Raw genomic sequence first — 27,467 nt, 5'->3', positions numbered from 1 at the left:
AAGGAAGACAAACGTTTGCATTCCATTGGTTAGAGACCCTTATCAGAAGTTTATGTTTGAAGTTCGCCAATGAGCTAGACCCAGCCCCTGTTGCTATGCTATGTGCAACTCCCTTAGCGAATAGGTAACCACTATTTTTGCTTCTGTATTATGCTTGCTTACTTAGGATATATATATAAGGAACTAGCTGTAAGTGCCAGGCACGATTCCCATTTGCAGCTCCTACTGAGTACGGTGTCTCCGGATACCAGGGAATTCGCCCCTGCGCAGGTGAAACTGGCCAATAAAGTTACATCTATACCTCTGAAAGTCTCCGACATTTGTTTATACCCGGTGGATGCTTCAGTCAGCTTGAGTGCGGGCTCATCTGGTTTGAGCAAAAGCTCACCAGCTTGGACCCAAGGTCGCTGGCTCGAGCAAGGGGTTACTTGGTCTGCTGAAGGCCCACAGTCAATGCACATATGAGAAAGCAATCAATGAACAACTAAGGTATCGCAACGAAAAACTGATAATTGATGCTTCTCATCTCCCTCAGTTCCTGTCTGTCTCTATCTATCCCTTTCTCTGACTCTCTCTCTGTCTCTGTAAAAAAATAAAAAAATAAAAAAATCCAAATCAAACTATTAGGGGTAAAAACACAGTGTCTAAAGTCAGAAATATACTAACTGGATGGGATTATAAGTAAATTGGACATTGCAAGAAAAAATTAGTAGGGAGCCTGGCCTGTGGCAGAGTAGGATATGGCGTTGACCTGGAATGCTGAATTCACCGATTAGAAGCTGTGAGCTTACTCAGTCAAGGCACAAGCAACAAGCAATCACTGGACAATGAACATGAAGCAACTGTGAGCTGATATTCTCACTCGCACCCCTTTGTAAAAATCAACAAATAAAATCTTTAAAAAAAGCAAGTAGATGTGATAAGGTGCCAAGGAACTGTAAAACTTAGCATTAGCAATGCCATTTTAAAGAGGAAAAGTCAGGCCTTTTCCCCTCTCCTTTCTGTGGAGAAAGGAAAGAGAAGAATGCAGGAGCTTCCTGGCTTACAAGGGCAACTGGGTCATCTATTCATAGATAGCTATGAATTCTCTGAAAGGGTGCCTGGGGCCACTTGCCACACAGAGCAAAGAAGATAGAACTTATCTGAAAATCTTAGAAAACAATGTTTATGTACCTTAATCAAGAATTCCTATACTCAGACTCAATCTAAAGTCATGAGAGTAACGTACACCTCTAGACAAAGGGATCACAAGCTCCTCCTTATCCACTCCAACCAGTACTTGATTTTGTATAAAAGCAGGCTCAGAACTGTATTAGGCCTACATGATTTGGGATTATGCCCCATGTAGCTAGTCAGCTAATTAATAAACTGCTCAAAAACTCATCTGGACTTGGTGTTTTGGGGAACTCGCTGGTTACAACATAGAGAATTTGAAGACAGTGATACAAACTACCTAAAGTGAAAAATGGAGGGAAACAGATTAGCAAGAGAAAGAAGAGGGATTCAGTGAGCTATAGAACAACAAATGAGGAAACATGGAGGGGTGGGGGCAGAGAACAGAAACAGCTGACATTTTTTCCAAGTCTAATGAACACTATAAACACAGAGATTCAAGAATCTCAAACCCTTAAAAAGGGCTTCTGTTGTGAGTGGCACACGTAGGGCAGCTCGATTGCTCTATGTGCAGAATCGACATCAAGAGATTTCAGAAGCATAATTTTTTGATGCGTGGACAGCTGGTGATCGTTGGTCCTAGCGCCCCCCCCCAAAAAAAAGAATCTAACACCCAAGTAGAGAAAGCATGAAGAAAACTACACAGGCCCTGGCTGGTTGGCTCAGCGGTAGAGCGTCGGCCTGGTGTGCGGGGAACCCGGGTTTGATTCCTGGCCAGGGCACATATGAGAAGCGCCCATTTGCTTCTCCACCCCCCCCCTCCTTCCTCTCTGTCTCTCTCTTCCCCTCCCGCAGCCAAGGCTCCATTGGAGCAAAGATGGCCCGGGCGCTGGGGATGGCCCCTTGGCCTCTGCCCCAGGCGCTAGAGTGGCTCTGTTCGCGGCAGAGCGATGCCCCGGAGGGGCAGAGCATCGCCCCCTGGTGGGCAGAGCATCGCCCCTGGTGGGCGTGCCAGGTGGATCCCGGTCGGGCGCATGCGGGAGTCTGTCTCTCCCGTTTCCAGCTTCAGAAAAATACTAAAAAAAAAAAAATGTTTCAAGAAAACTACACAAATGTATGTCATAATCAAATTGATAAAAACTAGGAATAAAGAAGAAAAAGGCACAATATTTATAGAGGAACAAAGGTCTGTGGACTTCTATCAGAAACCATGCAAGCCAGAAGAAATGAAACAACAGCTTTGAAAAGTACTAAAAGAAAAAAAAATAATTTACCAATATTAGAAGCAAACATGAGTGAACTCCTATATAAGCTGGGAATGAAAAAACCTTCCTAACCATGACTCAATATAAGAAAGTATGAAAGATGAGTTCTAAAGTCCACTACATTAAAACAAACAAAACTTTGCATGGCAAAACACACTACTAAAAAATATGAGAAACTGGGAATACATTTTTTTAAATTTCATATGTCAAATAAAAAAATATTCCTAATACATACACAATATCTAAAAATTGAAGAAGAACCACCACCACCCAATAAAATATTAGGTAAGGGATAAGAATTACATCCCCTAAACAAAATAAAAGAAATGAAAATTAAACCTACGTAGACACACCCATGAGACTGACAAAAATACAGAAGTTTGGCAATAGATCTGATGACTTTCATCCACTGCTGATACAAAATTTTTAAATAGTACAAGTCCAATGGAAAGAGGAGCATTGAGTGACATCCAACAGAGATGTATCATCATTTACTCTTTGATCCAGTAACCCTAACCCTAGTACTCTATCCCAATGTTTCAACAGCAAAAGTACAAAATTATTTATCTACCAGACTATTCATTTGGGCATAAGTTGTGCTGGCAAAGGTAGAAAACAACACTAATGTCCATCAGTAGAGGATAGATTGAATAAATTCTGGTACTTCAACACAATGAAAGACAAAAGCAAAGGAGAAGAATAAAATAATCTCTATGCTCTAACATGAAATGATTTTCAGGATATGTCAATAAGTGAAAAGACAAGGCACAGAACAGAGTACATGGGGGGAATACACACACACACACACACACACACACACACACACACACACTCATAGTATATTTGTTTAATGTTTGTAAAACAAAACAGTAGAAAGCTAAGCCAGAAAAAGAAAGGCTCCCCTATGGCAGAGGGAAGGAATCAGGGAAGGGGACAGCAATGGAAAGAAACATGGCTTCTCTATGAAACAAATATTTTGTTTCATAGATTATTTTAGGTTTGATTATGAAATCATAAAAAGACCTTTACTTTTTTTTTTCAGTAAGAGGAGGAGAGGCAGAGACGGACTCCCACATGCCCTCTGACCAGGATCCACCAGCAAGCCCACTAGGGGGCAATGCTCTGTCCATCTGGGGCCCTTGATCCATTGCAACAAGAGCCATTTTTTAGTACTGAGGAGGAGGCCATGGAGCCACCCTCAGGTGGCTCACTCTAACCGAGCCATGGCTGCAGGAGGGGAGGAGAAAGAAAGAGAAGCAAGGGGTGGAGGTGGAGAAACAGATGGCACTTCTCCTGTGTGCTTTGACCAGGAATCAAACCCAGGACGCTGGGCTGATGCTCTACCACTGAGCCAACTAGCCAGGACCAAGACCTTTACTTTTAAGTTAAATCGGTAAGTAAATGCATTCCTTCCTCCTTCCACAATCACTCCAAAATGACAACTAAACTACAAAGAACTATCACTGAGAACCACCTGAAATCTGGCTGAATGAAGCTCTACAACTCCAGTTGTACAGACTCAAATTTTGCCTGTTTTTTTAAGTAACTCAAAGTAAGCAACATTCCTAATGGAAAAACATTTTAAGTTAAGTTTAATTATTTGCACAAGCAAAATTATTTAAAACAGAGCCTGGTGACAGAACTCCCTAATAGAAAAGAAACATTCACCATGGCACCATTCAGTCATTTCCAAGTGCAAATCCCATGGAGAAAATGCCAACCCGTGTTGCTCTAAGGAAATCCCAAGTAACCAAAACAAGTATAACACCTCCCAGTGAGTTACCTCAGATTGTGTACCCCGAAAAGGCTGGGCTTCCCTCCTTCCTCACAAACTTTCCTTGAAGTGCACAGTGAGTTCTGTTTTTGAAAAAGATCTGGCTGGTGCTCCTTTTTGCCCTGGCACAAAAAATTCACTAAGACATTATCTGATCCATGCTGGAACATTTCCTCCCGCAATAAAATTCACTCTCTAAAGACAAAGCAAAGTGATGTGGAATACAAGAAACTAAAACTCCAGCCATGGCCAAGGGCAGAGATAAGAGGTGACAGCACATCAGAAAGAACACTCTGAGAACATTCTGTAAGAACATGGACCTGGGCCACCAGAGAGGCACCCTTGGCACAAGATGTGATCCTGGTAGGTCACTAAGCAGCCTGTGCCTTGTTTCTTTCCTCTCCAAAGTCAATAACCATACCTGTTAATACACTGTTGGGCGGATCAAATGAGGAGTGCAAAGGAAGTATTTTTTAAACTGGAGAGCATAACTCTTGTGATTCTCAATTTCTTAAAACATATGCCACATTTTGATTAACAAAAATATTAGAGCTCCTTTTAATAATCCTTGAAGTTTCAAAATCATGTGGGTTTTTTTGTTTTCTAAATGTAAAATAATAACTAAGTCTTTTCAAACTGCACACATACCCTCTCCCAAGATACAGATATGCCCCTGCCTGGTCAGGTGGGTATCTCCCCTAGTCTGCTTCACTCTCTTCCCTCTGCTGATGCAAGACAGTATCACGGTGGTGGTAGCCATCCTGCTACCACTTGTTTTCTTCCTTTTTTTCTGTTTTCTTTCTCTCCCTTCACTCAAGACCATGGGACAGACCTTGCTAGGAATGTGAATACTTGATTTGTGCTGCCACAGACAGAATCACGAAAACAACTCAATGCTCTGGAGTCCAAACTCATATCTGTAAAGAAAAGAGCACTATTCCAAGATAATCCGTGCAAAGGTTTGATGAGTTTTTCATAGAGCTCTGCAATCTTGGCCCTGTTCTTGGTAGGGTACCACCCTGATTGCCTCTGAGCATAGCAATCAAGCCTTCTTTTAGTAACCAGAAAAGACAATTCACCCCATATATCAGTTAATCAACATTAAAAGGTTAAATTATCACAATCAATTCAACACCTGGAATGATCTGGGCATATAATTCAGTCTTGTCTGGATTTCCCTCCTTCCTAAAAACTAGGCAAAGATAACAATTAACTCAATGTTCAGGGCCATGGAAAAGAAAATGTGTGTGTCACTAACATATGAGTAGAACTAAGAATCACCTACCAACAGAAACATGGCATAATAAATAAATAACTCACAGCTCGGTGTGGCCAGGACTTGTCAACGCCAGGTGGTGGCGCAGTGGATAGAGCGTCGGACTGGGATGCCGAGGACCCAGGTTCAAGATCCCAAGGTCACCGGGTTGAGCGCAGGCTCATCTGGTTTGAGTAAAAGCTCACCACAGCTTGGACCCAAGGTCGCTGGCTCGAGCAAGGGGTTACTCGGTCTGCTGAAGGCCCGCGGTCAAGGCACATATGAGAAAGCAATCAATGAACAACTAAGGTGTCACAACAAAAAACTCATGAATTGGAAACAACCAAAAAGCCCTTCAATAGAAGACTGGATAAAGAAGATGTGGCACATATACACTATGGAATACTACTCAGCCATAAGAAATGATGACATCAGATCATTTACAGCAAAATGGTGGGATCTTGATAACATTATAAGGAGTGAAATAAGTAAATCAGAAAAAAACAAGAACTACATGATTCCATACATTGGTGGAACATAAAAATGAGACTAAGAGACATGGACAAGTGTGTGGTGGTTACCAGGGGTGGGGGGAGGGAGGACAGGGGGAGAGTTAGGGGGAGGGGGAGGGGCACAGAGAACTAGATAGAGGGTGGCGAAGGACAATCTGACTTTGGGCGAGGGGTATGCAACATAATTTAATGACAAGGTAACCTAGACATGTTTTCTTTGAATATATGTACCCTGATTTATTAATGTCATCCCATTACCATTAATAAAAATTTATTTAAAAAAAAACAAAAAAAAAACTCATGATTGATGCTTCTCATCTCTCTCCGTTCCTGTCTGTCTGTCCCTATCTATCCCTTTCTATGACTCTCTCTATCCCTGTAAAAATAAATAAATAAATAATAAAATAAAATTTTAAAAAAAGACAAGGCACAGGCTGAGACCATCTGACACAGAGACATGATGACAAGTCTCCTTGTTCTTCCAGGGCCCCAGTGAGCTCTTCAAGGCTTAGGTGTCAATTCAGACAAAAGACCCACCTGCAGACTGAAGCCCTGGCCCTCTAACATTCAACTGGTTTCTCCTCTCCTCCCCTGATCCTGACTAGAAATTGGCTCCTGGGTTTCAACTCTTAGTTCCATATACCATGTCCTTGGTTTGTACTTATGCACCAGTGATTACAGTCCTGGTTCACAAAGACAGCCAACATGCCATGGGATACCCCATTCAAAAGAAAAGACATTCTGACATAGGTTAGGACATGGATAAAATTTGACAGCGTTACACTAAGTGAAATGAACCAGACACAAAAGACAAATACTGCATAATTCCACTTACAAGATGTTCCTAAAGAAGTCAAACTCATAGAGAAAGGAAGTAGGATGGTTTCCAGGAGTTGGAGGGAGGGAGGAATGGAGAGTTAGTGTTTAATGGGGACAGTTTCAGTGTGGCAAGATGAGAAGAGTTCTGGAGACAGATGGTGGGAATAGTTGTACAACATAATAAATGCACTTATGCCTCTGAACTGTACACTCAAAAATTATTAAGATGGTTTTATGTTATATATATTATGCCAAAAAAATATTTTTTAAAAAAAGAAATAAAGCAAAATCCTTGTTTTGCAAGTTTTTCTACTGCTCAATGGTCCTGGTGGCTCATTACAAAGCTCTAGAGCAGTGGTTCTCAACCTATGGGTCGCGACCCCGGCGGGGGTCAAACGACCAAAACACAGGGGTCGCCTAAAGCCATCGGAAATACATATTTTATTTAAAAATGTATTTTATAATAAATATGTATTTCCCGATGATCTGAGTGTCAGAACAGAGGAAGCAATTGACAGGTGTTACGGAGGCCTCTCTGAGGAAGATACCTGAGCTCAGCCCAGAATGGCAGGGCACGCTTCCCTGTTCCCCTCCTTCTCAACCACTCACAGCCACTCTCTCACAATACATGTTATCTACTAAAGCCAGCAGTGTTTACAAAGCCTCAGGAGTCTTTGTGCATGTAAGTTTAAAAAATAATCATAATAGCAGCTTATCTCCTATCCTACTTCCAACCACAGTCATCCACAGATCTGTGAATGCCAAATACGTTGCCAAATAATTTTGTTCACTCATAAAATTATCTACCTACCTCTTCCACTGCTGCTTAAAAAGAAACAGAGAAGAAAACCAAAGTTCTCCTCAAGTCTCCCCTATGTCTCCCCATATTGCCATGTGAGCAGCCAAAATCCAATAAAGATATAAATAATTCTTGCAGGCCAATCTTCCTATCCCTACCCACATCCTGTTGTCGCCCAGGCCCTTCCTACCATTCTTATTTTGCTTTATGTGAGACTTGAAACCCTGGCCAGGGATCCTTTTTCAATATTCAAGACAATAAAATATTAAATGGAGTGATCAATAACATAGTGTAAGGTGCCCAAGTGACTCCCAGAAAAGGCCTAAGTATCTAAATCAATATCATAAGCCCCAGACAAAAATACCCTCACCATTCTCTCTTAAGCCAAGAAAAGCTGCACTGACAAAAATAATTGCTTACTCAGAACCTTCTGTGACCAAGATGACAGAAGAAAGTGAAGCTTCTACAGCTTCTACAGACCTGTCATGGGTCAGATCCAAGGTAAGTATCTGGCCATATGCAAACTAAAGGAAGCAGATCTTGGCTCAACAGAAAGAAAGAAGTTAAACCTGCTAAGAACAACTATACTGCTGGGGGGCAGAGACTAGTTTAAGCCCCTGTAACCCTTGTGGCAGGTAATTTGGAGATTACATATATGTATATATCTAAAAATACATCTCTTTGATGCAGCAATTCCTTATTATGTGCTCTTCAAGTGTCCTGTCACGCCTCTCTTTGCAAACCCTCATCCCACCTGTACCCGCCCATCTCCAGGTTGCTATCTGTTTTCCCCATGGCCCTGGAAAGCCAGATGGAAGGAGACCCTCTCAGACTAAACAAACAATCCTGACACCAAGGATTGCGAGTATCCCGAAATATTTAAGTTTTTCGAAGCTTGTTTCAGGTTTTAAAACACTTTAAACTTCAGAAACAATTAAGGAACTAACAGGACTGGATGAGTAAATTAGGCTCCAGCTATAAAGTTGAATGTGGTATAGCCATTAACCCTTTATGCCTCGTGTTCCACTGACTGAAATGGTAGTGGCTTGGGAGTCATTTATATCCTACTGCTCAGGGTCATTGCCAAGGTCTGATTTTTCACAAATGTCCGTCTGCCTTCTGAGGGAACGTGTTGCCACGTGGTGCACAGAGTTTGTCATTGCTGCAGATGCCGGTGGTCAAAAAGTGATGTGAATTTTCAGAAATTTTCTGAAAAACTGAATTTCAAATTTTTCAGCCTCCAGCATAAATGTATTAAGAACCACACTGTTATCATTGTGGTTTCCAGGTGCTCCAGGGGCCCTGGTCAGCTGTCAGTGTCCTGGCTATAGGAACTGAGCAGAGTCTCCACTCTGACAACTCCCCAGAAGCCAATCTAGTGAGGAGACAAGAACCCAAATATCCCCACCAAAAGCCCCAAATTCAGAGTGAAACCAACTCTTTTGCCTGGGCAGAGTGAGAGGAGAAAAATGGTGAAGAAATGGGAGAAAAGGGTTCTACCCCTGACATGCCATGTGCAGTCCAGCAGCATACCAATCCTCTCTTCAGTCTCCAAAACACAAATTAAAAAGTCATACTCACTATGTTAGTACAAATAATATAGGGTAGTTTCTGGGGTGATGATGTCCAAGCATGAGCAAGCTGAGGAGAAACACCCAACACCCAAGCCAAACCCTGGGAAGCCACAGAAGGAAAAATAAGAATGAGGTACTCAAGAAATTCTGTCCTACGAGAAAATGGAACACTTAAGGAAGCAAAGGACATTCTCTCAACTGCTTCATGGTCCCAAATATGAATAAAGAGCATGAATAAAACACAAGTTAAGAGGAGAATGGTGAAATAACAGAGATGAGAAGGGAAATTAAAGACCTGTGGAAAGGAGCTGAGGATAGAAACAACCAGACAACAAAATTAGTAAATAAGTTCAAAGCAGCAAAGTGTGAAATACACAGCTGAAAACAATTATTAACTTAGACAAAGGGTTATGAACAGCATGGAGAGTGCAACTAAAAAAGACAAGAAAATTGGAGAAAAACAAACAGCAGACCACAGCTATCCAACACAAAGTGTTCTTGATGTGGAGAGTCCAGTAAGTGGGACACACACTTCAAAAACATAATACATATACAGAATGCTATAAGAAAAATTCCTGACAGAGTTAAACAAATCAATCTGCACATGGAAAAAAGCACATCAAGTTCCAGAAAAATTTAACACAACATGCTCAAGGCAATAACAAATTGTAACCACATCACTAAACTTCAATAGACAGTTACATGCACAAAAAGTGCATAACCCAAAAGGGAAGGGAAATCAGATCAGCCTAAGATTTCCTTCACTGCCACGTAAAATACTGCAAGACCCCAGAGCGACAGCCACCAAGCTCTAGAATGTGGCCAGAGTATCATGACCAGCCAAGCAAGTCCAAAAGCAAGGGTGGAATATTTGCAAATGGAAATCACTACTAGGGGAAGAAAACAGGAATCTACCCAATTAAGAGATGAGCCAACATAAAAATACCTGAGTAAAAGCATTAAATTAATTTAAATAGAAAACTGAGTCAGACAATGATGGAAAGCATGGTTCAGAACAGAACAGGAATTACAATGTAAAATTAATAATGAAACTTTTAAAATGAGAAGTTTGAGAAGCAGGGAGAAGAATAAGAAAGCTGGTCTCCTTGTTCTTCAGGATGGGGAATCAATGAGCATTGTTAAAATTAAAATATTTTTCTATATAATGCTTTCAAAAATCTATTCAACATTAAATGAATCTTTTGTGTGTGTGTGTGAGAGGGACAGACAGGAAAGGAAGGGAAAGAGATGAGAAGCATCAAGTCTTTGTTGTGGCACCTTAGTTGTTCACTGATTGCTTTCTCATATGGGCCTTGATTGGGGGGCTACAGCAGAGTGAGTGACCTCTTGCTCAAGCCAGCAACCCCGCACTCAAGCTGGTGAGCCCATGCTCAAGCCAGATGAGCCCATGCTCAAGCCAGATGAGCCAATGCTCAAGCCAGGGACCTTGGGGTTTTGAACCTATGTCCTCTGAGTCCCAGTCTGATGCTCTATCCACTGTGCCACTGCCTGGTCAGGCTTAAGTGAATCTTTTAGAAAATAGGTTCTCTTGTACTAAAGAAACATTTATTTGCAGTTTATGTTTCTTTGGTTTCATTGTAGCTTCTTTTATTTTACTGAAATCAAGTAAAAAATTAATACTTTTATGAGAAAACAGCATTGTCAGACAAGTTTCATTTTTATAAGTCATTTCTATCCCTCTCCATTGCTATCCTTGTACCTGCCTAAATACATTATAATATTATCCAAAATGATGTGAGCCTAGTGTGACGAGAGGTCAGTCACCTGGAGAGGTGAGGATGTAGAACCAGAGATCATTTCTTCTTTGTTTTTTGGGTTTTTTCTTTTTCTAAGTGAAAGGAGGGGAGATAGACAGACTCCCACATGCACCCCAACTGGGATCCACTCAGCAATCCCCCATTTGGAGCCATGCTCACAACCGAGCTACTTTTAGTGCCTGAGGCAGAGGCTCCGTGGAGCCATCCTCAGAACCTAGGGCTGACACACTCTAACCAACAGAGCCACTGGCTGCAGGAGGAGAAGAGAGAGAAGCACGAGAGGGGAGGGGTGGAGAAGCAGACGGTCACTTCTCCTGCATGCCCTGACCAGGAATTGAACCCGGGACATTCATACATATGGCCGATGCTCTACCACTGAACTAACTGGCCAAAGTCAATCATTTCTTCTTTGTACCTTTCAGTGTTAACTGATGTCTTTGTATTGAGCATGTACATTTTTATCATTTTATGCAAATACAAACTGGTTTATCTTAAATTAAAAAGCGAAACAAACTGGGCTAGAAAATGACACATGCCAAAGACCTTAACAGCAGTTAGTATTGGATGGTGGATTTGGATGACAATTTTCTCCTTTTCACTAATCTGTATTTTTCCCAACATTGTTAAAGAATGCAAGGTGATACTGAAAGTCTACAGTAGTTAGTAGAATGTTAAGAGGAAAAACAAATCAAAATAATCTGTGGGTACTTGCAAAAATGTTGGTAGAAGAATGATTCCCAAAGGATAAAGAGTTATAGATTATTGGTTTTTCCTTCTGTCTTACATATTTTTTAATTTCTGGAAGGTGAACATTTATTAGTTGTATAATTAAAAATACACCTCTTGGTTTCAGTTGTTAATAGAAGGGCTTCTCAGATGAGAGAATCCTGAGCCCTGAGGCACTTGAGTGTAGGGGGGAGCACTGGTGGTTGCCTGCAGGAAGGGCTGGCCCTAGATGGGCAGGATGAGAAAGTGATACCTAAATCACCATAGGGCCCAGCAGCCTAATGACTCAGGGCCTATATGGAACAAAGAGGTGAAGGCTGCCCATGTCAGACACAGCCATCAGATGTTTCCCCCGTCACAACAGGTATATGTCCCAGGGACACTTTTATGTTAGAGATTAAGAAGCGAATGGCTCAAATCAAGGTCAACAATATACAGCAGCTTGGAACAACACACCACTCAAAAGCCTGACAGGCCCCAGCTAAACTGCCCAAGCTTATTGTCTGTATGTGCTTTTGATGGTTAAAGAAAAAGAAAAGAGCCCTGGCCCGGTGGCTCAATGAATAAACTGTCAACCTGGCATGCCAGAGGTCATGGATTCAACCCTCAGTCTGGGTATATACAAGAAGCAATCAATGGAATAATTAAGTGAAACAACTCTTTCTCTCTCTCTCTCTCTCTCTCTCTCTCTCTCTCTCTCTCTCTCTTCCTCCCACCCCCTCTCCCAAATCAATGGAAAGTTTTTTTTAAAGTTTAGAAAAGCAGATGAGGGTCTAGCAGAAGTGACCGCCAAGCTCCACCAGCATGCAGATACTCAGAATGTTCACACCTTAGGTTAGAAGGTTCCAACTAGAACAAAACTCACCCATGGCTATGGCCCAGTAAACATCAGATCAACTCAGTAACTCACCACATGCGATAGGAGAATAAACCTGATACCCAGGAACTTGAAGCAGAATTCGAAATGGAGCCACTCGTGCACTGGAATCCAGCACTGCATCCAGAGCGCCTACCAGGCGACCTTCAAAAGAAAAAGAAAGTGCACCTCTGAGCACAGGGACTAACCCAGCCAAAGCAACCAACCTGCTCAGATTTTGAATTAAAAAATCCAGCAGATTTATCCAGCAGATGGTGTTTAGAAGCCCTCAATCATCTATAGTTCAGGAGCAAACCAGTAAGGAGGCAAAAACTGAGCAGCCTAAGGAATAATTGTCATAAAAATCCATTCACCCTTTCTTCCTTCTTTTTCTAAAGTGATTGAATGGGACAGATCAAGGTCGTTTTAGGGCTAGGGTGTATGGACAGTTGGAGCCTGGATAACATAAAGAAGGTAACTGCCATGGAGGAAATAGTGGTAGCAAGAAAAGGATTGATCAGGTAAATAAATAGATTAAGAAAAACTAAGGTGAACAATTTTTTACAATGAAAAGGAGGACAAAAATAAATTGAAGAAAACAATATTGTAAATAAAAGAAACATTTTATTCATTTCAACAATAATACACTACAATATGATAAATGCATAATAAAAACATTTGTAATATTTTATATTGTAATTATGCTTACATGCCTATTAATTTTTAATAATAATTGTAAGAAAAAAGTACTCATTTAGATATTATCTAAATGAGAACTTTTCCATTTAATGAATATTTTTTGTCAATGTATCATCTTGTAACAGTATATTAGAAATATCTGAACAAGAAATATCCTTCATATTGAATTTTACAGCAGCTAGAGGATCAACATTCAATTTCGATTTCTCATTTGTTCAAAAATCACTAGCAATTGAAAAAACTCTTTCAACTGCTGCATTAGTTCCAGGGCAGCACAATGTAAATTGAACAAGAATAAATAAATTTTCACAAGGAATATGTTCATTTTTGAAATGCCTGAATATTTCCACCTATCTTTTATCAATTTTGACGTGTTCATTTTCCCATTGTATTAATTTTTCAGAATTTAAATATACATTCAGTCTTCTAATTTCTTCAAAGAGACAACTGTCATCTATTTTGATGGCTGGCATTTCTTTAGATAAAAACTCAAGACAAAATTCAATATCTGGTCAATATACTTGCGATGAAGTCAAGAAACACCATTGAAAACTGTATTTCAGGTGATGTTTGTTTCAGACCATTCTTCAATATTATTAAAAACATGTCTGGTAAAAATTCTGCACTTCTTTGATAAACTTTTCTGTTATGCCCAGATTTGATTCCTCTAAGTCTAACAATTTTATTTTTATAATTAAAGAAAGAATTTTTTTTTTCAAAACAAGATTTATATTGAAGAATAAAGACATTCAAAATAAGACTAACCTCTATAGCTGAAATGTGTTCACCTTCAATCTTTTGAATTGTTTTGTGAAAAATAGATGCTTGATTAAGTACAAAATACATTAATATCTCAGATATCTTTTTATTAAAAACGATTCCAGGATTTTAGGACATTTGTCTAAACTTAAAAAATATGAACGAAGAGGCTCAAATAATTGTAGAACACGCTCTATAGCATGTGTTAGAGCAAGCCATCTAACTTTTGAATATCTTGAAAGTTTTCTGTATTCAACATTTGCTTCTTCATAAAATTGTTTTAAAGTAGCAACACAAACAGTTAAACGACTAAAATGGAAATAAATTGTAGTTATTATTATTTCTACATCAATTGGCATGACACATGACACTGTGTTGAGGGTATTTGACAAAATATGTACATTACAACCTATTCCTAGTATTTTCTTTTGGAGTAACTGTTGTAATTTTACATACACATTATTCACCCCTTTGCATCTTTGCCCACCAAAATTTATTATCAGCTGTTAATGCAACAACTTTGGATTTCAAATTGTTTTCATTTATTACTCTGTATAGATGTGTTGGGGACTGAAAAATAAACAGGGTATTTTGCAGTCTGGATTTTGGGGACAGAGGTTTTGGGCCCAACCCCCCACCTCACTTGCCTAATTAAGTTAACAAAGGGGTGTGCTTCTCTGCTAGTTCTGCCCGCCCATGCTCCTCAGAAGGACTGGTTACTTCTCAGTTTAAAGTTAAGATGGTAGGGGTTTTTCTGCACCTGGTGGTTTTCTTGGGTTGCTTTGGAAACGTCATTGAATTGCTAATGACACATCTTACCCAGAAAATAAAGACAGATGTCTTTCTGGGGGCGGCCATGTTTTTGCCCCTGGATAGTAGTGACTGTTGGCAAGGAGCTGTGGCATTCTCCCAAACCCATCCTGTATATGTCTTTAGGTCTCTTTCATTCAATTTTGTACCATTTCCACTCAAGACCCTGGAATAGACTCATCGTGCAGGTCGCGGCATAGATGGTTTGACAAAATTTCAGAAGTTTCGCCCTCAATGGATTATAAATTCAAAATTTTTACTTGAATGCCATTGGTAACATTAAAATATCTTACTATTATTGGATACAATTTAATTTCATTATGATTTGATGCATCAGATAAAATCGTTACAAATGCTACAATTTCCAAGTCCTCTGTAAGTATTTTGTCACAGTAATTTTTAAATACTGATTTCAAAATAGCCTCGCATTTTGTCCTGGCACATGAAAATTTTGCACTGTGAAACTTTTTCAATAATTTAGTTGTACAATCCATACTACGAAAACTTTGTGAATTATAGTATGAAATGCAAATGTTCCCTCCATTGCAGTCAACTGTTTTTCATCCTAAGAATAATATGAAGTTTTAAAAAAACTTGTTACTTTACGACTGGAAGCTGATGCACATAATGATTGCTTATGTTTGTTGGTGGTCAAGTGTTTTGTTATCACTGCTCTAACCCAAACTGCAATACAAAATTCTCCGCTGCAAATATTGCCGAAAACAATGGTATCATTATTTGATATAAGGAATGAAAATTCCTTTTTCAATTTATCATTGAAATGGCATTTTTTCTTTTTCTTTTTCCATCTCTTAAGTGAAATTTAAAATTAAAAATAAAATATAGAGCTACATGAACAATGCAAGTACATTAGGAGCTGAACACGTTACATCATGGTAGACGAATTTTCCTGAAGCTAAATTAACAAAACCAAATATCAAACAAAACCACTAATTTGGAGTGATATTTGGGTGTATTTATCATTTTCTAATTAAAAAACATCTGTTCTATGCAACTATTTAATCAAAATGCATTATTAATAGACATGGCTTGAGGTTAGAGTTCCACTTTAAAACTCAAATTTCGGGAAAATACTTATAAATAAAATTATACATATTTGGAAATTATTAAATAGATAATGAATTAATAAAACGTGAATTGTGCTTGCCGGTCTATGATTGAATAGTCACTGAGAAAGAAATAAGCGTGAGTCTACAATGTCGTATGTACCAGGTCGTGTTTCAGTAAAAAGTACACAAAGCCATTTACACGCTCAGTATATCATAAGCTCTCTCAAGGTCTCCTGTGTGGAGTGCATGTGTCTCATAATCACATCTCACCGCACTCTACTGATCTTTGACGAATCGTCATGTCAAATACAAATACGTCACATCACATACAATGGATAGACTCTGCATCGATCGAATACAGACATTTACCGATTAGTCTTCCAATATCAAAAAGGAGGACAGTAGGAGGACACTTTTCGAGGGAGGACAGAACTTACAAAAGAATGACTGTCCTCCCTAAAGGAAGACAATTGGTCACCTTAGAAAAACAGAAATCAGTTTTGTCAGTGCTGGAGAAGAAAGTTGCAAACATGGAAAGAAATTAGAATCAACACTCTGGTGCTGCATAGCAGCTAAATGTACTAGAGCACAACTGGAGACTTTTATATAGTAGACTTGTAGAAAAATAGCCCTGGCCTGAGAGCTCTGTTGGTTAGATCATTGTCCTGAAGAGCAGACTGTCGGTTCAATCCCTAGTCTAGGCACATACAGAAACAGACTGATGTTCCTGTTTCTCTCTCTCTTTTTCTCTCTCTCTCTCTTCCTGCATTTCTCACTAAATTCAATAAATAAAATTAAAAATTTTAAAAAAGAATGCTTGTGATTACATTGGACCCACTGAATAATCTAGAATAATCTCCCCATTTAAAGACCAGCTGATTATCAACTTTAATTCCACCTGCACCTTAAATTCTCCTTTGCCATGTAACCTAATATATTCATAGGTTCAAGTCATTTTTCCCCCTACCATAATAATGTATCAACATCATTTCATTAATTGTAAGAAATGTACAGTATCATACTAATATGTTAATAGGAGAAACAGACTATGGGCTATATGAGAACATTCTATTCAACTGTCACAATTTTTCTATAAATCTAAAAGTGTTCTTGCCTGCCCAGGCAGTGGCCCATTAGATAGAGCATCGGACTGGAATAAGGAGGACCCAGCTTCAAAACTTCAAGGTCACCAGCTTGAGCACACACTCATTCAGCTTGAGTACAGGCTCACCAGCTTGATGTGAAATCATAGAAATGACCCCATGGTCGCTGGCTTGAGCAGAAAGGTCACTGGCTTAAAGCCCAAAGTTGCTGGCTTAAGCAAGGTGTCATCACTCACTCTGATGAAGCCCCTCGGTCAACGCACATGAGAAAGCAGTCAATGAACAACTAAAGTGCCACAACAAAGAATTGATGTTTCTCATCTCTTTCCCTTCCTGTCTTTCTGACCCTATCTATCCCTCTCTCTGTCTCTGTCACAAAAATATAAAATAAAAGTGTTCTAAAAAATAAAGTTTTTTTAAGTGAAAAGGAGAGTCAGGCCAGTCAGTGTCTACCTGGAGGCAAAAGGACAGGGGTGACCCCTACATCTGTGCAAATTCAAACTGCCCCCAGAAGAGCCCAAAGAAAGGTTGATGGGGGTAATCCAGGGCACTCAGGGTGAAGCCAACCAAAGTACAAAGACAAAAGGAACAGAAGGCAAAGAAACCAGACTGCAAAGAAGATACCAAATCAGGAGGCAAAGCACTAACTTCTCAGTAGAAAAACCAAAGTAAGAAATGAGGAGAACCAAGATGGCAGCAGAGTAGGCAGACACACAGATGCCTAGCTCATACCACCAAACTCGATTACAAATTAATTTAGGAATAATCAGCATGAAAAACCAACTTTGGATTAAAAGAACAGGTCTCAAAAACTAAGGAGCAAAGAAGAAGCCACACTGAGCCTGGTAGGAAACGCTGAGGTGCAGTGGGTCTCCCCTGCTTGCAGAAACAAAGATGGGGTGAGACTGAGAGCCCAGAAGGGCTCTCAATACAAGGAGGAGAGCAGAGAATATCGCTCACAACCACTTGCCTGGGAACCTGGGAACGAGGTGAGCTGAGAGGGCTGGTTTGTCATTCAAAAGGAAAGTGGGGAGAGAGAGACAGATGTGACGGGCAGAGGATTCAAGGGAGGACGTGAGAAGCTGACTCATGCAGTGCGGAGGCGGCCATAGCTGGGGGAGGGGTTGAACCCTCAAAACAGCACAAGCCTAAAGTAGTTCCAGGTAACTCACCTCCAGAAAGCTTTCCAGCTCCAATTAGAGCAACAAGACACAGATGAAAACAGGAAGTGGAGAAGAGGGACAGTAACTCAGGTCTCCACACAGATCTGAAATACACCTCCCCCTGCTGAAATGGAGAAAGCACCCCCCCCCCAGAGAAGCTGGTGCAGATTGGGCCTTCAGAGTCTCAGGTTACACCCATCCCATTCCTGGATACAGCTCCAAATAAGCCCCCTGCTGAGATCAGTAAACAAGACTAACACTGAGTTAAGAAATCTGAGAAAAAAAACAAACAAATCAAGACTTGGAAGAAGCTCTACTAGGTAAGGAAATCACAGCTGGAAGAAACCTACAAGTCATAGAGAATAATGGGTAGGCAGAGAAGCATAAGTCATATGCTTCAACAAGATAAATCCTCTGATAAAGTCTTGGACGAATCAGAAGTAATCAAATTACCGGATGCAGAGTATAAAATAATGATATTTAGGATGCTTAAAGATCTCAAAGCTACAGTGGATGGACTTAATGAACACTTCAGAAAAGAAACTGAAAGTATCAAAAAGGACATGCAAATCATAAAGTAGAACCAGACAGATATGAGAAACACAATATCAGAAATAAAGACTACTCTGGAAGGAATAAAAAGCAGGCTGGATGAAGCAAAGGATCAAATCAGTGACTTAGAGGACAAGATAAGTGAAAGCACGGAAGCAGAGCAGCAAAAAGAAAAGAGATTGAAAAAATCTGAGTAAACTCTAAGAGAGCTCTGTGACAACCTAAAGAGAAACAACATCCACATCATTGGGGTTCCTGAAGAAGAAGAGAAAGAACAAGGGTCAGAGACCTTGTTCAATAAAATCATAGCTGAAAAACTTCCCTAAATTGATGCAGGAAAAAGTGACACAAGTTCAAGAAGCACAGAGAATTCCATTAAAGAGAAACCAAAAAAATCTACACCAAGACACATCATAATTAAAATACCAAAGCTAAAGGATAAAGAGAAAATATTAAAAGCTGCTAGAGAAAAAAAGGCTATCACCTACAAAGGAGCCCCCATAAGAATGACATCCAACTTCTCAACAGAAACACTTGAGGCCAGAAGGGAATGGCAAGACATATTCAAAGTAATGCAGAACAAGAGCATACAACCAATACTTCTTTATCCAGCAAGGCTATCATATAAAATTGAAGGAGAGCCTGACCAGGCAGTGGCGCAATGAATAGAGCATCGGACTGGGATGCGAAGGACCCAGGTTCAAGACCCCAAGGTTGCCAGCTTAAGCACAGGCTCATCTGATTTGAGCAAAGCTCACCAGCTTGAACACAAGGTCGCTGGCTCAAGCAAGGGGTTAGTCGGTCTGCTGAAGGCCCACAGTCAAGGCACATATGCAAAAGCAATGAATGAACAACTAAGGTGTCGCAACGAAAAACTAATGATTGATGCTTCTCATCTCTCTTCGTTCCTGTCTGTCTGTCCCTATCTATCCCTCTCTCTGTCTCTGTAAAAAAATTAATTAATTAATTAATAAAATAAAATTGAAGGAGAAATAAAAAGTTTCCCAGACAAAAAAAAAAACCAAAACCAAAAAAACAACTCAAGGAATTCATAACAACCAAACCAATGCTGCAACAAATGTTAAGGGACCTGTAGTAAACAGAACAAAGGGGGGGGGGGAAGAACATAGTAAAAGAGGAAAATAACTTTAAATTAAAGAATAAAATGGCAATAAACAACTATATATCAATAATAACCTTAAATGTAAATGGGTTAAATGCTCCAATCAAAAGACATAGTGTAGCTGAATGGATAAGAAAACAGGACCCATATATATTCTGTCTACAGGTGATGTACCTCAAAACAAAAGATACATATAGACTGAAAGTAAAAGGATGGAAAAAAAATATTTCATGCAAATGGAAATGAAAAGAAAGCTGGAGTAGCAATACTTATATCTGACAAAATAGACTTTAAAACAAAGGCTATAGTAAGGGATAAAGAAGGTCACTACATAATAATAAAGGAAGCAATCCAACAGGAAGAGAAACCATTATAAATATATATGCACCTAATATAGGAGCAACTAAATATATAAAGCAGATTTTGATGGACATAAAGGGAGAGATCAACAGCAATACTATAATAGTAGGGGATTTCAATACCCCACTACATCAATGGATAGATCCTCAAGAAATAAAATTAACAAAGAAACAACAGAATTAATGGATACACTAGAACAACTGGATTAAATAGATATCTTCAGAACCTTCCACCCTAAAGCAACAGAATATCCATTCTTTTCAAGTGCTCATGGTACATTCTCTAGGATAGACCACATGTTAGGACATAAAACGAGTCTCAACAAATTTAAGAAGATTGAAACCATATCAAGCATCTTCTCTGACCACAATGGCATGAAACTAGAAATCAACTACAATAGGAAAACTGAAAAACACTCAAACACTTGGAAAGTAAACAGCATGTTATTAAACAATGACTGGGTCAACAATGAGATTTAGGAAGAAATCAAAAATTTCCTTGAAACAAATGAAAATGAGAATACAACAACTCAAAATCTGTGGGACACAGTAAAAGCAGTCCTGAGAGGGAAGTTTAAAGCATTACAGGCATATCTTAAGAAGCTACAAAAAGCTCAAAAAAAGAACTTAATCCTGCAACTAAAAGAACTAGAAAAGGAACAGCAAATAAAGCCTAGAGAAAGTAGAAGAAAGGAAATAATAAAGATCAGAGCAGAAATAAATGACCTAGAGACTAAAAAAAAATACAGTGGATCAATGAAACCAAGAAATGGTTCTTTGAAAAAGTAAATAAGATCAATAAACCCTTAGCCACACTCACCAAGAAAAAAAGAGAAAGGACTAAAATAAATAAAATTAGAAATGAGGGTGGGGAAAAAAAAGAAAGAAATGAGGGTGGAGAAGTAACAACGGACACAGCAGAATTATAAAGGATTGTAAGAAAATTCTATGAAGAACTGTATGCCAAAAAATTAAACAACTACGTGAAATGGATAAATTCCTTAAAAAAACTAATCTTTCAAAAATCAATCTGGAAGAATCAGAAAACCTATATAGACTGATTACAACAAATGAGATCGAAACAGTTATCAATAAACTCCCAACAAACAAAAGCCCTGGGCCAGATGGCTTCACAAGCGAATTCTACCAAACATTCAAAGAAGAACAAACTCCTATCCTTCTCAAGCTATTTCAAAAAATTCAAGAGGAGGAAAAGCTTCCAAGCTCCTTTTATGAGGTGAGCATAAATCTGATTTCAAAACCAGGCAAAGACAACACAAAGAAAGAAAACTATAGGCCAATATCCTGGATGAATTTAGATGCTAAAATCCTCAACAAAATATTAGCATGCCAGATCTAGTACTACATGAAAAAAATCATACACCATGATCAAGTGGGATTTATTCTGGGGAGGTAAGGCTGGTACAATATTCACAAATTAATTGATGCGATTCATCACATAAACAAAAAGAAGGACAAAAAACACATGATAATATCAATAGATGCAGAAAAAGCATTTGATAAAATCCAGCACCCATTCATGATCAAAACTCTCAGCAAAGTGGGAATACAGGGAACATACCTCAACATAAGAAAGGCCATCTATGACACACCCACAGCCAACATCATACTCAATGGGCAAAAATTAAAAGCAATCCCCTTAAGATCAGGAACAAGGCAGGGGTGCCCCCTTTCACCACTCTTATTCAATATAATTCTTGAAGTCCTAGCTACAGCAATCAGACAAGAAGAAAAAATAATAGGCATCCAAACTGGAAAATAAGTAAAACTATCATTATTTGCTAATGATATGATACTGTACCTAGAAAACCCTAAAGTCTCAGTCAAAAAACTACTGGACCTGATAAATGAATTCAGCAAGGTGGCAGCATATAAAATTAATACTCAGAAATCAGAGGCATTTTTATACACCAACAATGATCTGTCTGAAAGAGAAATTAAGAAAACAATCCCCTTCACTATTGCAACAAAAAAAATAAAGTACCTAGGAGTAAATTTAACCAAGGAGGTTCAAGACTTGTACTCGGAAAATTATAAAACATGATAAAAGAAATCAAGGAAGATACAAACAAGTGGAAGCATATACCGTGCTCATGGTTAGGAAGAATAAACATCATTAAAATATCCATACTACCCAAAGCAATTTATAAATTCAATGCAATTCCTATTAAAATACCAAGGACATACATCAAAGATATAGAACAGATATTCCAAAAATTCATATGGAATCAAAAAAGAACACAAATAGCCTTAGCAATCTTGAAAAAGAAGAATAAAGTGGGAAGTATCACACTTCTGGACATCAAGTTATACTACAAGGCCATTTTACTCAAAACAGCTTGTTACTGGCATAAGAACAGGCATATAAATCAGTGGAACAGAACAAAGAACCCAGAAATAAACCCACACCTTTATGAAAACTGATATTTGACAAGGGTGGTTATAGCATACAATGGAGTAAAGACAGCCTCTTTAACAAATGGTGTTGGGAAAATTGGTCAGCTCTCTGCAAAAAAATGAAACTAGACCACCAACTTACACCATTCACAGAAATAAACTCAAAATGGATAAAACATTTAAATGTAAGTCATGAAACCATACGCATCCTAGAGAAAAACATAGGCATTAAGCTCTCCAACATCACTCACAGCAATAAATTTGCTGATTTAATCTCCACACACAAAGGAAATAAAGGACAGGATAAACAAATGGGACTATATCAAACTAAAAAGTTTTTGCACGGCTAAAGACATAAGAACAGACTAAAAAGGCAAATCACACAATGGGAGAACATATTCGACAATATGTCTGATAAGGGGTTAATAACCAAAATTTATAAAGAACTTGTAAAACTCAACACCAGGAAAATAAACAGTCCAATCAAAAAATGGGCAAAAGAGATGAATAGACACTTCTCCAAAGAGAACATACAGATGGCCAATAGGCATATGAAAAAATGCTCAACATCATTAATCATTAGAGAAATGCAAATTAAAACCACAATGAGATATTACCTCACACCAGTCAGAATGGTGCTCATCAACAAATCAACAGTGATTTAGTGCTGGCGAGGATGTGGAGAAAAGGGATCCCTCCTGCACTGCTGGTGCAGCCACTGTGAAAAACAGTATGGAGATTCCTCAAAAAATTAATAATGGAACTGCCTTTGATCCAGCCATCCACTTTTAGGAATATACCTCAAGAATACCATAGCACAGTTTGAAAAGAAGAAATGCACCCTCATGTTTATGGCAGCATTGTTCACAATAGCGAAGATCTGGAAACAGCCCAAGTGTCCGTCAGAGGATGAGTGGATTAAAAAGCAGTGGTACATATATACAATGGAATACTATGGGGCCATGAAAAAGAAGGAAATATTATTTTTTGCAACAACATGGATGGACCTGAAAACTATTATGTTAACTGAAATAAGCCAGGAAGAGAAAGAAAAATATCATATGACCTCATTCATCTGAGGAATCCAATGAACAATATGAACTGAGGAATGGAGTAGAGACAGAGGCGGGATCAAAGGATCCAGAAGGAAAGCAGACAGAGGGAAAGGGGATGATAGGGAGATAGGATGGGACGAGAGCAGAAAAGCAAATCCTGGAGGGAAGGTGGGAGAGCGTTACAGGGAGGGAGACAAGGGGGATGTACTGGGGAGCACAGGTGACATTAGAATCTATGTAAACACAATAATAAAAAAGAAAAGAAGAAATGAAAATTCAGGGAGAAAAAATTGTCCTTAAATTTCTGCTGAATGGGCTAATGAATGAAAAAGGTTAGCATGGCAAAGCAATCCTTCTACGTTACTGGGAAATGGGATGAGATGTCTGTAAATTTAAAATGTGACGATAGAAATATATACATATACACATAAATAAAGCAAATATATGGCAAAATGCAAATACATGGCTCCTACCAACAGGGCCGATAGCCTGATGTAAGCCTGACCTTTTATAAGGAAGCTGAAGAGAACTCCTTAAAGTAACTCTACCCAGGCTCAGGAACATTTTTAAGAAAATACTGAAGTGGTACACTGTGCCTGTTTTCTCAGGAATCACAACCACCTGTGTATGGGGGTGAGGAGATGGAGCAGTGAAGGCCCCCAGGCTCTCAGCCACCCAGCTCTACCTGCTCCCAGCTCCAGCTCTGAGCCACATCCTTTTAGGCCAGGGGTCGGGAACCTATGGCTCGTGAGCCAGATATGGCTCTTTTGATGGCTGCATCTGGCTCGCAGACAAATCTTTAATAAAAACAATAATAATGTTAAAAATATAAAACATTCTCATGTATTACAATCCATTCATTTCCTACCACTCATGTTCATGGTTGCGGGTGGCTGGAGCCAATCACAGCTGTCCTCCGGGACAACACCAAATTTTTATTGGATAATACTTAACGTACATGGGTCATTGTATGGCTCTCACAGAATTATATTTTAAAATATGTGGCGTTTATGGCTCTCTTAGCCAAAAAGTTTTTCGACCCCTGTCTTAGGCTCTGGGATTATGTAAAGACTGGGAAACAATTCTTTTCAGAAATGCTACAGCACCCAGCAACCTATACCTCTGTCCGCATCCAGTCTGACTTTCTCTCACAGCCCAAATTGGGGAAGTATCCACTGCCTATTCAGGAAGAAACCTGTGGGAATGCAGGGCTGTTCTCGGGGAGTGTTCTGGTTTCTGGCCAGCAGCTGCCCATATGGCTTGGCTGGCACCATGGGAATCTCCTCCTGGTGTTTCAGGGAGTGTGACTCTCCTATTTTCAGGCTATGTGAATAATGACTCTAGCTGAGATAGGTGTCCAGTGATGGTTTTATAAGTAGGACCCAAAATAGGAGCCTACGAATCATTTGTTAGTGAAAATGCTGTAATTCCTTCATTCTGCCTGAATATCCTGCTCATTCACGGTGCCAAGTTTAGAATGATATGATAGCTGCTGCATGAACAAACAAGGGGAAGCCTTCCCACTGCCCCCCGGTTTTTATAACCTGTGAGCGGGGCCTGGTACTTACCTTAGGCAGCAGGAGAAGCCAGCAAGAGTGCCAGAGCATAACAAAACCCACTTTAAAAAAACATCCACAGCCATCCCCCATGAAATGCATTTTAATGAAAGTCAGAAAATCTAGTCTTTTCCCCCCAGCATTAAATAAAGCAGATCTTCCTAATGGCATTGGGCTTACAAACAATATACCTAAGCAATACAGGGTGGGGCAAAATTAGGTCTACAGTTGTTTGTTGGAAAGTAATACAAAACAAATAATAATACAAGGATACACTCTGTGTTTCCTGTACACACAACTGTAAGCCTACTTTTGCCCCATCCTGTGGTTACCATGACAAAAACTTCTATTACTGGAGTAAAAAGCTTCTGGTCACTATACACAGGGCACCACAGCTCAGCACCATAACCCACTCTTGGGAAACCAGCTGGATCCAGAGCTCTGTCTTCAAGTTAGGGATGTTGGGTTTGGCTACGGGCCCTGTTTGGGAGATTTAGAGGAAAAGCAAAAATGAATCAGAATAAAGGAAAAAACTTTTCTTTGCTAAAGGTATCAACCAAAAAGGATTACATGAAGTCCTTCCTATTATCAAAAAGAGAGAATGAGGGAATTCAAAGTAAAATTCCTAATCCAAATCACTAAATTTTGATTTTTTTTAACAAAGCATTTTATATAGTTCAATATACCTTTTGTGTGACTCCCCTCCAACTCTCGCAGATCTTCACTAACCAAGAAATGACAGTGCTATTTTCAGAGAGTGCCATCACATCAGTGGGCAAAGCTGCAGGGTCACCGAATCATGAGAAAAGCGCTGGAGCCTAATGAGCTCATCTCTGAAACTAAGTGGACAACAGGGGCAGCCATGGGCGCATCACAGTGACAGCATGAACCTGACAGATCCATAACACAAGATTGTGAGCGAGAGAAGGTGCAGACAGGAGAGCTCCAAGGGCATCATCCCAGGGATGGATTCTGGCAATGGTTCTCAGGAACAGGACAGACAGGCAGCCACCAGGCTCTCACCTGCATGCCACGCCCCAGGTACGCGGGAACAGGACAGGCAGCCACCAGGCCCTCACCTGCACGCCACGCCCCAGGTACGCGGGAACAGGACAGGCAGCTGCCAGGCCCTCACCTGCACGCCACGCCCCAGGTACGCGGGAACAGGACAGGCAGCCGCCAGGCCCTCACCTGCACGCCACGCCCCAGGTACGCGGGAACAGGACAGGCAGCCACCAGGCCCTCACCTGCACGCCACGCCCCAGGTACACGGGAAGAGGACATGCACACAATTTCCTGCCACCTCAGGAAACTAGGAAAAAAAGCAGGTGTAGCTACCAGCTCTGAACAGCCAGGACAACCTGCACTGCCCAAATGACCATCCTACTCACACTGGAATTAAAGACTTTCTTTTTGTCTTCACTCAAAAACTGAAAACTCTTTATTATGTACAGTTGTGTTTTCTGAGATGAAAAGAGTTCTGAGGCTAAACAATGGTGATGGCTGCACGACAATGTCCCTGTATTTAAGCAATGAACTAACTCTACACTTAAGAACAGTTTGGACAGTCACATCCATGTCTTGTATTTTACCACAATCTTTTTTAAACTGTGAAAATTCTAATAGAATTTTCTGCAGTTAGGTTCCTAAAATAAATAAAAAATAACTTTTTCTAGCCCCATTCCCCAGGTGACAAATCATAAATGCATCTGAACATAAATGTGTTTTGGGTCCACAATGGTGAGCCCTAACATGTTCTTCTAGTGGCTCCATAAATAACTCTGAGATGGGGACCAAGCATCTGCCTTGGTTCAGAGCACACGAATGGATCCTGTCACAGTTAACGCCAAACTGGGTAACGTAACATGCAAGATACGGGACAGCAAGGTTCCTGCACTGAAACATCACCATGACACTGGTCCCATCACTATGACTGCCCCAACGTACAGACACATGTAGCTATGGATATAATTGAAGGGGACCAAAGTTGTGCCACCTTAATGCTGCCTTTTGGGATGTTGACTATAAGATAGTTACTAAGAAACAAAAGACTCAGAAAGAAAGTTTGACCCTCCCCCTTTCCTATCTAAGAGATTCAGACAGAAAACTTGCTCTAGGAAAGAAATCTTAACATATTCACTTTAGCCTAATTTAAATATGGTAGGCCCTGACCGGATGGCTCAGTGGTAGAGCGTCGGCCTGATGTGCAGGAGTCCCGGGTTCGATTCCCGGCCAGGGCACACAGGAGAAGCGCCCATCTGCTTCTCCACCCCTCCCCCTCTCCTTCCTCTCTGTCTCTCTCTTCCCCTCCCGCAGCCGAGGCTCCATT

The 27,467-nt window shown here is 39.9% G+C and overlaps 1 protein-coding gene and 2 non-coding genes across 6 annotated transcripts in view; 2 read left to right on the top strand and 1 right to left on the bottom strand.

Annotated features, from left to right (window-relative positions):
* The window catches only part of TBC1D8 (TBC1 domain family member 8), a 180,867-nt gene that overhangs the window by 94,703 nt on the left and 58,697 nt on the right, over positions 1-27,467 (bottom strand). For all 4 annotated transcript variants that reach the window (XM_066377211.1, XM_066377212.1, XM_066377213.1 and 1 more), the window contains exon 2: positions 12,526-12,636. In XM_066377211.1, the coding sequence (XP_066233308.1) occupies positions 12,526-12,636 (111 nt within the window). The remainder of the gene's footprint in view (positions 1-12,525; positions 12,637-27,467) is intronic.
* Positions 1,630-1,763, top strand: LOC136401640 (U11 spliceosomal RNA). The gene has a single exon (XR_010750662.1). It is a non-coding gene; the product is annotated as a U11 spliceosomal RNA (small nuclear RNA).
* Positions 27,303-27,378, top strand: TRNAI-GAU (transfer RNA isoleucine (anticodon GAU)). Its single transcript has one exon. It is a non-coding gene; the product is annotated as a tRNA-Ile (tRNA).

The sequence above is a fragment of the Saccopteryx leptura genome, chromosome 3 (assembly GCF_036850995.1).
Source record: "Saccopteryx leptura isolate mSacLep1 chromosome 3, mSacLep1_pri_phased_curated, whole genome shotgun sequence".
NCBI classification, from domain to species: Eukaryota; Metazoa; Chordata; class Mammalia; order Chiroptera; family Emballonuridae; genus Saccopteryx; species Saccopteryx leptura.
Note: the sequence above shows the minus strand (reverse complement) of the source record. Positions and strands in the feature narration are given on the sequence as shown.